The following is a 16,329-nucleotide window of genomic DNA, read 5'->3' as shown; positions in this document are numbered from 1 at the left end:
ACATGAGTCAAGCCACGCACATGATTTTCTGTGATGCAGAGGGAGAATCTTCAAGCACTGGATGCCCACTTGGCCTAGATATTATAGAAGATACAAATAGATTATTAATCATTCTTTCCTACTTGGAAATTATATGCAGAACCTTCTTACTGTACTTTCATCCTTCAGGCAGCTTTAGTTTGACATTTGTAGCTAAGGCAATTGAAGGAAGCTAGAAATGTTTTCACAGACAATATCAACAAGTGGCAATTAAACTGTGCTTTTTCCAGGTTTTTTCTCATTTGTCCACACCTCTGAGTTTCTTGGGCCAGCTGTTATATTAGTTATGCCTGGTCCTGTCACTTAGCAAAGGCTTTGAAGGTTTCTCTATTTCCGTTTCTATGTTGCTCTGATTTTTCTGTGTATAAAAAGAGTTGGATACAGACTGAGAAAGTTGTGTTTATGAAATCAGTGTCAAGGACACTGCCATAGCTCTGCTGGTCATTGCTTGGTGAATGGTTAGAGGGAAGCCCAGGGCTCTTCTGAATCCAAACTGTGAATGAGTTTGCTCCTCGCAAAAGTTCTTCAGTTTCTCTTATGAGCTGGTTCAGGATACCTGGATTATGAAATGAGTGTTTCAGTTCATTCTCTTAGCTAGGGATATGCATAACAGGAAAACCCTGAAGTTAAGGCGCTGAATTTCACACCCTGTTGTATGAACGTGCTTGCTAAGGGGAAAACCGTTTTCTGAAAAATCGATGCGTAGTCAAAACAGAATTTCACTTACTTAACATGTTTGAATTTAAACTGCTTAACTAAAGAGTTTTTATCTTTTAAATCCACCTTCCTACATAAACAGTGTTTTTACTATTTAAATGAATTTAACTAGAGTATTTATTTAAAGAAACTAGCCGTCTTTTCTATAACAGATGCTGGAAGCCCTCCATTCTGAATATATCCAGTAACTTTAATTGCAATGCTACTAGACCTGCCAAGTCTTCCCATCTACTGTGTTGAAACCTTCCTGCCCTGTACCCAGTAGGCAGCAGTCAGTGCAAGGGCAGAGCAGTGGCCTCACCCCTCTGCAGTCTGTGGAGCTTTCAACAAGCTGCCTCTGGAGGGGAGAGCTTTTAGTGCCACACTGTAAACTGGGGGTAACCACATAACAGAGTGCTGCTGGAAGGCACACTCTTCGTGGTGACTCTCCGCTTTGCGTTCTCACCTGCCATGTGAATCTATGCATCATGAGCGACTCCAGGTACATGATCCCAAAACAGCAGCGTCTCACTTAAAAACTTGTTCACTTTTGACTTAAGTTAACCCATGACTTTTACTTGCTGAAAAAGCAGTTTAAAACAACCTATTCTGAGATTTGAGGCAGGGTTTTGAGTCTACTGAGTTGCCTCAAGAGATTGAGGGGTTGGGCAGCTCTGTGCAAGGCAATACACCCTGTTGTACCTGTCCCCAGCTACAGTCCTGCCTCAGAGCAAAATGAGCAAACTTGGCAGAGCCCTTAGGTAGGAAAGGCTTTACGGTCTGTGTGCATCTGTATCAAGTATCAGCCACTGCCTGAATTAGTCACAGAAAGATAAGCACAGATCTAATTTTACTGCTCGACTTCTGAACATTACAGATGCAACTGCATGAAGAATATATTTGATGATACATACAGTTGTCAAGTGGATTTGTCAATGTCTTTTCTGGTGGCAATAAAAATGTGTTATCTATTTAATGGTGCAATACCATAGCAGATATTCAAATTGTTTAAACTCATCTTCGCAGCAGGAACTTAGTAACAAAGGATGAGGAAAAGGCTGAGATACTTAATGCCTTCTTTGCCTCAGTCTTTAATAGTAAGACCAGTTGTTGTCAGGGTACCCAGCCTCCTGAGCTGGAAGACAGGGACGGGGAGCAGAATGAAGCCCCCACAATCCAAGGGGAAATAGTTAGTGACCTTCTACACCACTTAGACACACACAAGTCTGTGGGACCGGATGGGATCCACCCAAGGGGACTGAGGGAACTGGCAGAAGTGCTCACCAAGCCACCTTCCATCATCTACCAGCAGTCCTGGCTAACCTGAGGGGTCCCAGTTGACTGGGGGTTAGCCAGTGTGACTCCCATCTTCAAGAAGGGCTGGAAGGAGGATCCGGGGAACTACAGGCCTGTCAGTCTGACCTCGGTGCCAGGAAAGGTTATGGATCAGATCACCCTGAGTGCCATCACCTGGCACATGCAGGACAAGCAGGTGATCAAGCCCAGTCAGCACGGGTTTATGAAAGTCAGGTCCTGCTTGACCAACCTGATCTCCTTCTATGACCAGGTGGCCCGCTTCGTGAATGAGGGAAAGCCTGTGGATATAGTCTACCTAGACTTTAGTAAAGCCTTTGACACTGTTTCCCACAGCATTCTCCTGAAAAAACGGACTGCTCATGGCTTGGAGGGGTGCACTCTTCGCTGGGTAAAAAACTGGCTGGATGGCCGGGCCCAAAGGGTTGTGGTGAATGGAGTTAAATCCAGTTGGCAGCCGGTCACAAGTGGTGTTCCCCAGGGCTCAGTATTGGGGCCAGTTGTGTTTAGTATCTTTGTCAATGATGTGGATGAGGGGATTGAGTGCTCCCTCAGTAAGTCTGCAGACGACACATGGTGGTAGCTCATAAAGCTGAATTTCTCCTTTTGATCAGTTTTATTCTCAGTGAAGTACTAATGATTGTACCATTCCAATTCTTAATTTTTGTTTTCTTAAATTAGGGAAAACAGTTTGGAGTGATGTTAAATGTATCACTGCCTTTAGGAAGCCACAGAAAGGCCCTGATGTACTTGGGTGTGACCCTCAATCTTTTTGCCCACGCACTAAGTGCAGAGTGAGATTGTGCTTGTTAAACTTTGTGAAGACAAAGTTTAAAATATTTAATTCAACAGTCAAAACTATGACATGCTTATTTCCATTGAAAATCATTGCTATATTTTCAAGTCGTGGATGAACCACAAAGACTAGTCAACATGAAATCACAATTCCAACTCTTACCAGAAAACAGTTATAAAAAATCGGAGATCGTTTTATTACTAGCAAATATATTTGACAGCAGCTGAACAGTAGCTCTTCGAAAAACTGTCTCATCGATTGAGAGATTAGATATAACATTACATATAAAAATGTATAGAATTTCCTACGATAATTCAACCAAAGAGAAGTTTTATAATACAAGCAAAGATATTTAATCCTACAGTTCGCTTGTAACTCACAACTTCACCCATATGAAAGCAGAGGAAGGAGAGGTTTTGATATGGTAAATGATATGCCAAGTAACTACAGGGGAGAGGAAAGAGACAAGTCAGAGTTTGGAGGTTTGTGGGTGAGATGGGTTCTGGGAGAGATTTCCCCTTATATTACACTTATAACTAGAACTGCTACTGAATCAGGCAATTATAGATAGCCTGTAAGTTTTGCAGAAAAAATACAGTATTTCACACTGAAATATCAGTGTAATTTTAAATTTCCATTCCAGATGGTAATTCATAGTGAGATCCTTTTCCATACACAGACACATACACATCCTACATTATTTCCAAATGTGCAGGGAATAATTCAGAGTAATTTCTTATTTATCCTACGTTTCCCCAGCTGCTGCTGCACAAACTGTAAACATAATTTAGTGTACTTCACAATTTCATATGATTCTCAGGAAGGGCTAGAAAGTGTGGAATTTAGAATACTAAACGGTAAGCTTCCTTCTTTTGTCAATAAAGGTCTGGAGTTTGGGTGATGACTGAGCTCATATCATGCAAGTAATATACATATTATAATTGCTATTGCTATCTTATTCCTGTATGATGTTCACTTTAGAAGTCATTCTCTAATTAAAATTTAAAAAAAAAAATGTTCTGGTGTATCACATTCTCCTTTTGCAACATTTCACTTTCTTCTTTATTCCATTTATGGGCACACTGGACAAAACTTGTTAGCGAAATCTAAGTATGTATTAGTATGTATTTCAGTCAGGATAGGATTTCCTAGGAAATGTTTAAACTGGAATAATCAAGCTATCCCTCGGCTAAAAGAAATTACACAGGTGGAAGTGTTTGGAGTTCATTTGCAGACTCATCCAACAGCTTATTTTGACAGTGCCTTCTCTGTTGAGATAAGTGGAAAATTCAGCCCAAGGGCCAAATGTTTTGCTCAAGGTGGACTGATGCATCTCCTACTCTTGCAATGCCACGCCAAGAACACGGCTTCAAAAGTGCATGAAGCGCAAGCTGCCAGTGAAAAGGCAGTGCCACACAACACTGCCGCATCACACTCAGTGAGATGCAGGGTGAACCAAACCAGGGACCGATCCAGGCTGGCAAAGGGAAGAGATGAGTTTCCCCAGAACAGGTCTGCACCATGAGCAATGATGCTGTACCAAGAAAGAGGGTGGGAAGGCCTGACAACGGTGGTGAAAAGCTGTCTCCATCCCTCCTGACAGCAGCATGAATGTAGGTCAACAGAAAATGATCCTGAAAGTGCAGCTCTCTAGGGTAATGTTGTTCCCTTGTGCCAAGAACAAGCAGGGTTCAGCTGATGCTTCAGCACATCTTAATCTCCATCCTTCCTTACCCCCGCTCCTTTCCCCAGCATAGTACCTGCCATTACAGACAGCCAAGTGGGGATTCAGGGGCTATAAGGAGAGCTGCTAGACTTACCCAATTAGCATAAGATAGCTAGCAGGACTCTACAATATGTGAGTGATCATGCATGTGAGCATGACAGATTAGCGGGGTCTGGCAGAAAGGGTAGATCACCGATGTTTCCAATTAAATGATTTCTTGGGTCTGTCAAATGCAGAGTCCCTAAGGCAATCAGGCACCTCCTAGATGCAAATCTTCCATCTCGTTGTTCCCGCTGCTATAAAGAATAAAGTATGTAATCTTGAAAACCAAATCCATGTCAATGCTAACCATATGAAAACAAAACCACATGAAATGGAAACCTAGAGAGCCTTTTTAGTGTGCATGTTTTCTCAGGGTAGTAAAAAGATGCAGATAAAAATCATTTGCCTTTATGTATGATATGGTTTTCATTGGTTTTGTAATGATTTAAGTGACTTGGCCCTCATACCCAGATGGGGAAAACTTTAAAATTGCACGTTTTCTTTGGGTATGAAATGTAATGCATTCCTTCCCTTATTTTACAGGGACATCAAACCTGACAACATACTACTGGATGAGCATGGTAAGTGAATATTGACTGCTTTCTCTCAGATATCTCTAATTCTTGAGATTTCAGTGACATACTCATGACATGCTTTGTAAATCAGCCTCAGATGTTGGATTCCTACCTAAATATGGACTTTTTCTTCAAAGTCCCTCTGTCCATCCTGTGGATTTTGTAATTTTCCCTCCTATTGCAAAAAAAAATATTCTGATCTGGCACTTGCAAGACCTGAAGCAGAAGAAATTTAACATGAATTGAGATCACCAGGGACACCTGATAAAAAGAAGTTAATATTTTATTAAGAGGATTACTGTGAATCACCATAATCCCTTTTTAGGGGTCTACCAGTAGAACAGTACCAAACACTTAGTTTCTCTTTAGAACTTCTGAAGGGCTAAGAAATTTCAAACAGCAAATTATTTCTCATGTAGGTATCTGAAATTACTTTCCTAAATTTAGATATGGAATTTGGAAATTTGCCTCCAAGTCTGCAAAATTTTTATGGCTCTACATGTAGTTCTGGATTAAATAACATAAAAAAGACTAGACAACATAATCAGCTTTGAACTTTCAGTACTAATTCCATGATCTCAAACAAAAAAGTGTGGTATGAAAAAAAAAGCAGCTAATTTCTTTAAACTTAAATTTTACACATACGCTGTGTATGAAGCGTTTTGCTAAAACCTCATGCATCTTTTTGCAGCTATTCATAGGCAGAACATTAGAAAATGCAGGTAAAGAAGGCATTAACCTTGTATCAGTTAGAACAGAAATATGTACGGGAGGAAGACTAAATGGAAAAAGGAGATGAGTGTTTGCTATTGTGGGAAAGTCTTGTTGTGCTTTGTTCACCTCAGAAATTTATTAAAAGCAATTAATCTTTGAGAAAATATAAACTTAAAAGGATGCCAACATTACCATTATCTTTCAAAATTCATTGCAGAGCTGCTGGGTATACAAGTTGAAGTTGATTAAAGAGGTAACATCACAAATAACTGGAGTTTGTCCCGGGAATATGGAAGCCAACAAAGCTAAATGATGTTGGAGTTTTAAACCATCTAGAACTTCAGGAATTTAATATTTCAGACCCATAAGTGTTAATGTACCCTAGACACTAGTATCAGCAAACAAGCATGAAATGGAAATCTCTCCTCTTTAAGTCCAGGGTGAATTAAAGACGTCAAAGGCAACATGAAATGACTATGAGTGTGTTAAATCTCTGATTGACAGCCTTTGAAGTACCGTTGCCCTTATCTCTCCTTGCCCCTCATCAAGGTCAATTACTGCACAAAATCAGCCTCTTGCAAGAGCTTTCCTATGGGGCCTCAAGCATTGCAGAGAAGAAACTACACCAGAGTGAATGATATGCTGCAAAATGAAGTTTTTTTGGTGACTATAAGCTGTTCAGCAACAAAATTAACTGTAGCCAGCTTGGAAATTTTGGGATGGATAGCCCCTTTTCTGCAAAGCAGCAGAATACTGCTCCCTCATAGCCCACCTGCAGACAAATGGTGAAACAACCATGCTTCTCCTGACTTGCAAATAGACGTGGGTCAGCAGAATTAATCAGCTTGGGGACCCTTGGTTCACAGACCTGTTATGTGGTTGGGAGATGTAATTCTCTCAACCTTGATAAGGGTCCACACACTTCAACTCACTAAATGAGGTGACATCAGTAGGACAAGCGTCTGTACTATGCTCATCACCATAGGCTTCCTTTACAGATAACTAAAGGACATAGACATGTTTTAGATCACCTGACCCATTTTGGATGTCTGCACTATACACCAGTATCTATTTCTCTTTGGTGACTGATACCTAGACATTTTGAGTAAAGATACAGACATCCACCCTCCTTACAGATGTATGTTTTGCAAGACGAATGCTATACCTGAAGTCCAGAAAAGCTTTGATTAGGTCACAACATAGGAACATCATTTTTACGGCATGATCAGATTTCACTTAACAGAAAAATGTGCTGAATATACGCGCCATAAATATGCTAGGCTGTAGAGGAAGCATAACAAATTCACCTAATATGAGTCTAACCAGGTGCACAGGAAGGAACTTTATTTTAGCCTGTGGCTTCTAAGATGGCACAACAGTTTCCTATACGCTTGACTTTACCCCTAGGTCTTTCTTACAGTTCATTAAACAAACTGTGCTTACACAAAGTATTATGGAATTGGATATGCACAACATTCAGGATTGAGAGTTTGTCTCACTGAGTTAGATTTCTTTCACCTCACTGAAGAAACCTATTTTGGCTGAAGTCAAAGTGTAGTGTTATGCCATTCACATTGCCTTATATCTTCAAGCAGTTAAACTGACTGACTTTCATAACATATACCAAGATTATAGATTATAGATATTTCTGCTCATTAAAGCTAGTTTCACTATAATTTATATGTATGGCTTAGGGAACATGCCTCAGGAATATAGAAATAGTGAAAACAGGAGATTTTTCTTAACCCATAAAAATGATGAATCTAATTTACAAATAACATACAAGAAAATGTATACAACATATTCAAAACCATTCTGGCAGAGGAAGCCTGAATTTTCCCATATACTTTTCAGCAAAGCCACATCTCAACACTGCTGAGCACAGGTTCTGATGCATCAGTGGAAATAAATGTTTGATGATCACAAGAAGCATAATGCTACATGAGAATGCGGTAATCAGCTGCTTAAAATAGTGTTCAGCCCCTACCAGAAGATGATTGCCTGGTCTCCTGGAGAGATTCTCCATCCCATAGAGGAGTCCCCTCTGAGGACAGAAAGTGGGGATGGTGTCAGGGTTCATTCTCTGAACCAGAATCAGAGCTCTCTAAGGAAATGAATGCTGTCCATAGAGCTCTTTTGTTACGTTTTCCTCTCAGCTTTCCCAGAAAGCTCTTCCTCTTACAACTAACACTAATCTTTAAATTTAGTAGTAGTGCTCTGTTCTGCTAACATGCATCTGAAACAGAATTATTCCAGTGATAGCTGAAGGGACTACCTGATGGTTCAGGAGAGCCATTATTGCTGTATTGTACAGAGAAAAGCATTATAGCATTCTCTTAATAACAGTATTCTGCTTCCTCTACTATTCCTTTTATTTTAATGGTTTAGAACCATATAACTGAAATGACAGCATTTAGAACTGAAAGCTGGCAAGTCGGGTCCATGTTGTATTTTTTTCTGAAATATCAAAGAAATTAAAGATGTCTTTAAATCTTCCCATGATCTATTAGCTATGATGTCTAAGGAGATGTGGAATGCCTAAAATGCAGAAAAACAAGCAGTGGCAAACAGATCAGTACATTGCCTTTTTTCGGAGATGATAACATTATTTCTATAGGTATTTGGTAGCACCATTGATATTAACATTTCTGGTCGTTCTGCAGAAATTATGCAGCTCTTCTTTGGCATCCAGGTTTTGCATTGTGCAGAGTGACCACCACACCGTTATTACACTCTGTTTACAGGAAATTTGCAAGGGTTTGATTTCCTCTCAATCAAGTGTTTCAGGACACAGTTTCGTAAGACCCAGCAAGGACCCTGCTCGGTTTACCAAGGAAGAACTCCCTGCTGGGTCAGACCCAAGACCTCCGCCGGTATTCTGGCACAACCAGGGACAAGAGGAGATACTATTCATGGAGCGCACCCTTTGCCACTTGGTCATCAAATGCTTCAGTGCCTCCTATCACCCACAATTTTTGTATTAGGATATTAGAGTAACTCTGTATATTCCCTTTAGAATCTGGATGAAGCTTTGTTAATGAGTTTGTCTACTGCCTCTTTGAAGCTGCTGCTGATACTGGCCTCTACAATCTCCTGGAGCAACAAGATGTAGAATTTCACCATCCTTCATGAAAGAGAAGTGTTTTTTTCTATGATTTTTGAAACATTCTTCTTTCAAAAAAACATCTTCTACTTCTGGAATTGCAGGACTTGGTGAAAAATAGCTTACAATCACAATCTTCATGATATTCAAAAACACCTTCAGCACTCTCCTGTCAGCTGAAGGGCCTCAGCCTTTTTAATTTCTCCTTATAAGGCACTGCTCTGGTCCCTTTGCCCCTTTCTTGCCATAGATAGTGTTACAGGTATACAGGCTTTCAGTTTTGGAGCAGAAGAGCAACCATACTGGATCAAAGACCCATCTAGTTAAGTTTCTTATCTCCAAGAGTCTCCAAAAAGTGAATGACAGAGCGGGATACAAAATGAGAAAAGTTTTTGTGCTACTTCTCCCACTTACTTACCCAACCTCCAGCCTTTTGTGACTGAGGCATTTCCTGAGCTGGATATGGTTTCCATACATATAATAACTTCCAGTGGTCTTTTCCATGGTCTGTTCTGGTGCTTCCTTGAGTGGAGGGAACTTTTAGCATCCTTAACATTTTGTGGCAAAGCAGTCCTTAGCTTAAACACAGATTATGTGAAGACTCACTGCCTGTTTGTTCGTTTTGAAGGTGCTACCTGCTAATCACACTGAATGCCTCTTACTTCTAGTCTTGGAACTGTTTCCTGGTGGTGCTCCATATTGAAATCACAGACCTAACATTTCACTCTGAGACTTAATAGGACTAATTATATTTTATTAGGTTTTGGGTTTTTTTAGGCTGGATTTTTGCATCTGTTAGTTTTACTCAGTAATCATTTCTCTTATGAGAGAGCAAGGCAGATTTAAGCTGGCATTCATATGTGCCTTATTATATATTATTATATTGGTTTATTGTCATCAAAGTTTTCTTAGAACTCTGTTTCCCTGATTACATGAGAATCTCAGCTTTCATTTGAAAACAAACACCAAAATTGAAATATGCAGCCAATGAGCAATCTTCATCTTAAAACCAAAAACAGGATAAAAAAACCACCCATAAATTCAGTATTTTGAACTCCGATATTAACTTCTGAACAACAGAACTGGCAAGCAACGTTATTGCTGTATAGCGATGTCTGGGAGACATAAAGTCTCCACCAAAGATGTACCCGGTGTGTCTGCACTAGGGCTGGTCCTTATCATACCCACAGACAATTTTCAGGCACTGTATCTCATTTAACCCTCCGATGTTGATTAACAAGATGAACGTTCTCAGCATAATTCTTCCACCTGAAGCTATCTACACTTTGAAAATATATTTGAGACTTTTACATGCCTACATGGCCATTAAACAGCCTACCCTTTTGAAATGCACAGCCTCGCTGAACCCATCTATAGCAGTACAATAAGGTTTCTAACAATCTCCGTGATGACATGTGGCAGACTGCCAAGTCGTGCCAAATTCACGTGGATACGAGCTTACGCTCTTGTACATAGTACAGATGAACCCAGAGAGAGTTTTTTTAAATTGTTCATAGGGTTTGACCTTCTGAGGGCAAACCAGATCTGAATTTGCTCCAAAACATTACTGTGTTGAGATTTCCCATCAGCTTTGATGCATGCTGAGTCGGTGGCATTAACTCCAGTCTCGTATTTCTTCTCTCTGCCCTCACATTCACCCCTTTGGTTTCAGACTCTGAGAAATCCAATGAGATTTGAAGTTGTGTATATTTTCCTCTGCTAAATGTTAGTCAGCCAGCCTCAGCCACCTTTCAGGACTTGTTTTAATTGTCATTGCGATTTGTTTAAAAATTAAATAACATCCAAACAAAGATCATTTGCTGTTTATCTCAGATACTGGGATTTCAGGAGATGTGGAAAAGTGAGGCATAAAAGCCACACAGAGCTTCTGAAGTGCATGCATAAAGCTTCTCAAAGTCATACACTGTGCTGTAGGTATTAACTTACAAATTTTCCCTGTTAAAGCCTTAACTGGAAGGTGAATGGAGGAATGCAATTTTTGAAACAATTTCCACTGAGATTCTTTCTGCTTGCTATGTACGTGCTAGCGTGCATGAAATCTGTGCAGTCTGGGATGATTTGAAAAAGCCACTCTGCAGAGAGCCAGAGGCATGTGGTCATTTGCCATTTCTTCCCTTCTCTCCACCATCATCTTATAATCATACGGGGCCATGCAGCCACTGGGACTAAGCAATGAGCCCCTTCCCTGTGATACTTGAATTTAGTTAGGTACTGCTGAATCTGTTGTGCACTGCTCTGCTTCACAGCTCTTAAAAGCTAAACCCAAGTGGTACTGACATACTGCTTAGTTCAATACTGTACCTGTTAACTGAGAAGGGAGCCAGTGTACAGACTTGGTTTTGACATTTAGTTGTTCACAATAATATCCAGAAAGGGAGATCAAGTACAAGGTGTGAAGCTCAGATGGGAAAAACTCCCCATGAATTGAAACTTTGGAAACAGTATGAAGTAGCTAGTATCCCAGCATATTTACTGCAGCAATAGCAACCGTTCCTTTTCCTATATGCAACAGTTGCAGTAAAAAGATCTCTTGGAGGGTGATTAGAAAGACTTCCATAGAGAATTGGGGTCTAACTGCCTCTTGAAATATTCACACCAGGAATGAAAAACTTAAAAAAAAAAACCCAAACAAAAACAGTCACTAGGCTTAAAAGAGTTGAAACCATTCAGTGGTGTGCGCAGGCAGGCAGAGCTCTGCCTCGACATCCCTCCAGACCTTCTCCACTGCTGAGAGGCACAGGGGGTTCACTCCCCACCGCCCCTGCTCTGACTCAATCCCAGGCACAGCCTCTCTCCATGCCGCCAGCTCCCACCAAGCGCTGTGTGCAGTGCCTGTGGCAGCACAGCCATCCACCTGCCTACAGGACACATTGCCTTCCCTCCATAGCCAATTAGCCATCCTCTAAGCAACAGGCAAAGGCTGACTGCAGGCAGCCCATGGGCCATGGGGTGGCCCTGCAATGGGGAAGAGCAAAGGTGGAGTTTTTCCAGTGGTACAGGCATGGCTCTGCTGTGCCCTGCTACATGTACAGGAGCTGCCCATTGCTGCTGTATCGGAGGCAGGATGCAGAGGAACTGTGCAGAACTTGTCTTCCCAATCCATCCCTTACCTTGCAGAAAGGTATTTTTAACAAAAACCATCAACCAGCATACACAACATTTCACGTGTGCTATTTTGGTTTTGTTAAATGAAAAGAAATCTAATAAAAGGGAAAGAAACAATGCACAAACAAAATGGAAAAGAAAACAATGCACAAAACAAACAAAATGGAGAGACAATTCTCATTGCAAATCAACTATTTGGATCAGTCTGAGTGGATGTTATGTGACAGGTGTTTTGCAACAGGCTACCATGCTGGCACTCTAATAGGGAGCATCACTTACAATGCTGTCATTAAAATGACAGAACTTTAAATTTATCTGTCAAAAAAAGAGAAAGTATTAGTCTGACGAGATCCTTGCAGCTTTTCATTCTACAGTGTACACGGAATTGTTTAAAACTACTTCCATGAGGTGGCTGTATGTGGTTCAATTATAATTTTCAAGAAGCCTTCTGCCTTGGTGTTTTATTATTGCAGAAATAAACTGCAAACATGCTACACTCCAGCCAGCAGGAAGGAGGAACACCACCTTGAAATCTGATGGCAGGCTGGGCTGTGAACACTAATTCTTGTTATGGCAGCCTAACACCTCCCGCCCCTTATAGAGCGATCGCTTTCATCTGCTCACAGGTTTTGTCTGCCATGTGCAGATGTCTTCCTGGGCTGGGGCTCTTAGGAAGAAAGCGTCCATAAAATGTAAGCACTATTTTTGAGAAAAGTGCAGAAAGCACTCAAACCATTTAATCGAAAACTTCTACAGCATCTCCCATTTGGAGAAATAACTTTAAGTTTAGCAGTGGGATGTGTCTTCTTCCTTTTTCCCTTCAAAACCAGCTCAGATCTGGCCAAGTTAGGGGCCTCTGAGAATTTCAGTTCACTCATGTGTAGCTGCAGACTTGTTAGAGGTTGGCAGATACATTTCCTGTGGACTTTGAGCAGGATCTAGGTTAGACTGTGGGTCAGCATAATCTTTTGTGGAGACTGCTGTTCCTCCATCAGGCACCATGGTAACGTTCAACATTAGTCATTTGTTACACTCTTTTCATCTTTGGCAGCAAATGTGATAACAACCTCCCTCACTTAATAACTGCATCATGCCCAAAGCCTGCTCCGTTCTGTGGACTGAATGAGGTTGAGATCTTGATAAGAAAAAAAAATCACAGGAACCTGTCACTCAAGACTCTAGTTCAACACATGATGTATTAATCCTGATCTGAGTGCAGGGCTAAGCCAGGGAAGGGAGTACCTTTCCCTGTACCCTGTCCTCCCCAATGGCATTGCCAGACATAATCACAGAGAGCATAATACCTGCATCCCTCCACAACATAAAACTACTCCTTAAGTGGAGATGCAAAACCTAACAGCAGACTTATCAAATTAAAAGTCTGCAGATTTTCAGGCTAGATTTATATTCAGTTTACTTGCCTATGGCAAGGCAGGATTAACAACTATTTTTTCACTGTGGTGGAGCAATTTAACCTATGTTTCTTGTAAACTACCCCAGGAAAAAATGACAGCAGGTTTGGGCCATCCAGCCTGATTAATTCAGTTTAAATCAGCTGTCTGGCTAGTCAGGCAGCAAGTCCCTAGGCTGACTTCTGTCAGTTATCTTTCATCTTGCAACTTGCTGTCAAATGAGTGATCATTTGGGACCTGCTGCTGTTACATGCACGCTTTTCTGCTACCATGGATCCAATTTTATAGTTATCGTATGATAACTATACCCTTTTTCTTCTCAGCTCCCTTTTTGCCCTGAGGAGACTAAGAAAAAGCCAGGCTGATGGTAGGCTGAAGTGGATGTGATAGCTGACAGGTGTCATGAGTACCTGAGATTGTGAGGGGCAGCTCTAGCTGGAGATAAGGAGAGGTAGATTGCTCACACAGCTTCACGTGCTGCTCCTCCATGTTACTGCTCTGAGAAGACAGTTACTGTCCTTAACATCCATGGCAGGAGAATGTTCAGGGGTGACCAGCAAAAAAGGTTCAGTACTGTGAGCAGGTAGTGGATGTAACCATACAAGAAAAGTATTCCATCACTTTGCTGCCAGTATGATTTTTCTAGTTATGAGTAACATTTAACAGTAAGTTTCCATGAATTATCATGATTTTTTCCAATTTAATTTCTTTCCATTATCACTTAAATGTTAAACAAAGGGAGGGATATTTTTATGATGTGCTATTTTAACTTCTGTTTTTATTTTGTGTAATTGCAGGACATGTTCATATTACTGACTTTAACATAGCAACCATAGTGAAAGGCTCAGAAAAAGCTTCTTCTATGGCTGGCACAAAACCCTATATGGGTAAGTTTTTTCAAGACCATTTAAAAAATGTAAGTCACACGTTAAGCTTGACTAATGGTATATTAAAAAGACTTTAAATTGTAAAAGCGTACAAGAAATGTGATCAACTTCTCTTTTTGACAGTATGTATGTGTTGGCAATGGAAAACATTGGAGATAGAGGGATTGGGCAGGAGCTTGGTCTCTACACTGCTTCCAGACAGGTTCTCCTGAATTTGCTTCACAAAACCAAACAATGTCAACTGTGTTATTTCCTGCAAACCCCTACAACTGCAGACAAGAATATATGATTACATTTGTACCACTGGCTATGATCTAGCAGAGAACTTACAGTGTTAGTTTAAAAGTGTCCAGGCACATCCTTAATTGCTTTACTATGCTGAGTTCCTCAAAAATGTGTCAGTTTAAAATTAGAGTTCTAAGTAACTAACCACTTAAGTGCTTGCCCTATGGATTTTAGGAGCATTTTATACATTTTAATTATGTATTTGAAATGCATAGACAGATTGAAGGCTGGGAGAGTAAAATTCAGTTCACCTGTCCTCATGTGTCTAAAAGTTAAACATCTTGGCTAAGTTAATAATTCTAACTTGCCCTGAAGCTGAAGGACAGAAGGCATCTTCTGAAGGTCATTTGTCCTACCAGTTAGGCTAGCTTCCGTCACTAAGAATAGGTGTGATCTGTCCTTTTTGTGGCTTCCTACACATCTACTGTTTTAATTCTGTCTGTATACAGAATTGTTATTGCCTGAGGAGATAATTAGCTTAAGACTAAACGTATTTGGGTTCTGGAAACCATACTAAGAGATATGTGTGTGTCTCCAACAGACTTTCTCTAGCAGACATGCTCAGAGCACATCTAACACCCATGCAGTGGTAAAATCTTGGTAAAAGATCATATTCTGAAAATGTCATTTGGGGAACCAAAGGCCACTGTGTTACCACACTTCTGCATATTAGCAGAGGAGGAAAAGCATGTGCCCAAGACAGGTATTAACACGTTTTTCACTGTACCAATCTGTACATGAAGTAGGCAGATGTCTGCAGGGTGCCTCCATATCAGCTGTGAGACTGTGTCAGAGCAGTCCCAGGCACTGGAGCGGAGTCTCATTTTCAGATATGGTGTAATTTTTTTTGTCACGAATCAATGGTTAGTGGGGGCTGGATTCTATTGCCCCTGAGCAGCTTGTGCATAGCCATCCTGTTTTGGCAGTTAATAGGATACAACAGCATGTGTGTGGCCACACTGTGCCTCTTGGGCTCAGGACCAGCGCACCAAGCATTTAAGTTATATAGAGGAATGAGGTTTTAGATTAAAATTTTCTCAGCATTTTGCATTGGGTAGCTTTAGCTGAGTGTCTAGTTCAGTGTCTCTACTCAGATGAGATAGCCAACGCTGCACAGGCATGCGATATATATAGCATTAGGAGATCAAGTCTGTGTACTGAGCTTCCCCTCAGGGCCAGTATCTGAGTGTTTGATGTTGCACCACAGGGTCCCTACTCACTGTGGTGAAAAAAGAGGGGAAGGGGTGCTGCAACCTCACTTACACCAACAGCTTTAGTTTAAAATGAACTTGCTTGACCATTTTTGCCAATGTGTGGTGGGTTTATTTATGGAAAAAAAACCCCACAAAACAACAAAATCTCAGGAAAAAAGCATTTTTTGTCTACAAGTAATTTGACCTCCCCCAACACATACAGACAAATAGCTGTACAACTATTTGTGACATGTGAAACTAATTACATTCACAGAAGCACCCTTACATACATGATGACTGAAATGTTAAAAGATTCCAACATTTTTGATATGGTAATTTTATATTTCTGTGAAAAGCTTATTTCTCAGAGCTCACACATTCTGCTTAAATAGCTGCTGAGAATCTTCTAGTAGCTGTTGTC

General features: G+C 40.7%; 1 protein-coding gene across 3 annotated transcripts in view; it reads left to right on the top strand.

Annotated features, from left to right (window-relative positions):
• STK32B (serine/threonine kinase 32B) overlaps window positions 1–16,329 on the top strand; it is a 188,421-nt gene that overhangs the window by 121,057 nt on the left and 51,035 nt on the right. For 2 of the 3 annotated variants that reach the window (XM_059817922.1, XM_059817923.1), the window contains exons 5-6: window positions 5,157–5,194; window positions 14,341–14,430. In XM_059817922.1, the coding sequence (XP_059673905.1) occupies window positions 5,157–5,194; window positions 14,341–14,430 (128 nt within the window). The remainder of the gene's footprint in view (window positions 1–5,156; window positions 5,195–14,340; window positions 14,431–16,329) is intronic. The other variant, XM_059817924.1, reaches the window with a different exon arrangement.

Source organism: Gavia stellata, chromosome 5 (genome assembly GCF_030936135.1).
Source record: "Gavia stellata isolate bGavSte3 chromosome 5, bGavSte3.hap2, whole genome shotgun sequence".
NCBI lineage: Eukaryota > Metazoa > Chordata > Aves > Gaviiformes > Gaviidae > Gavia > Gavia stellata.
The sequence above is the reverse complement of the archived record's forward strand: the minus strand, read 5'-3'. Positions and strand labels throughout refer to the sequence as shown.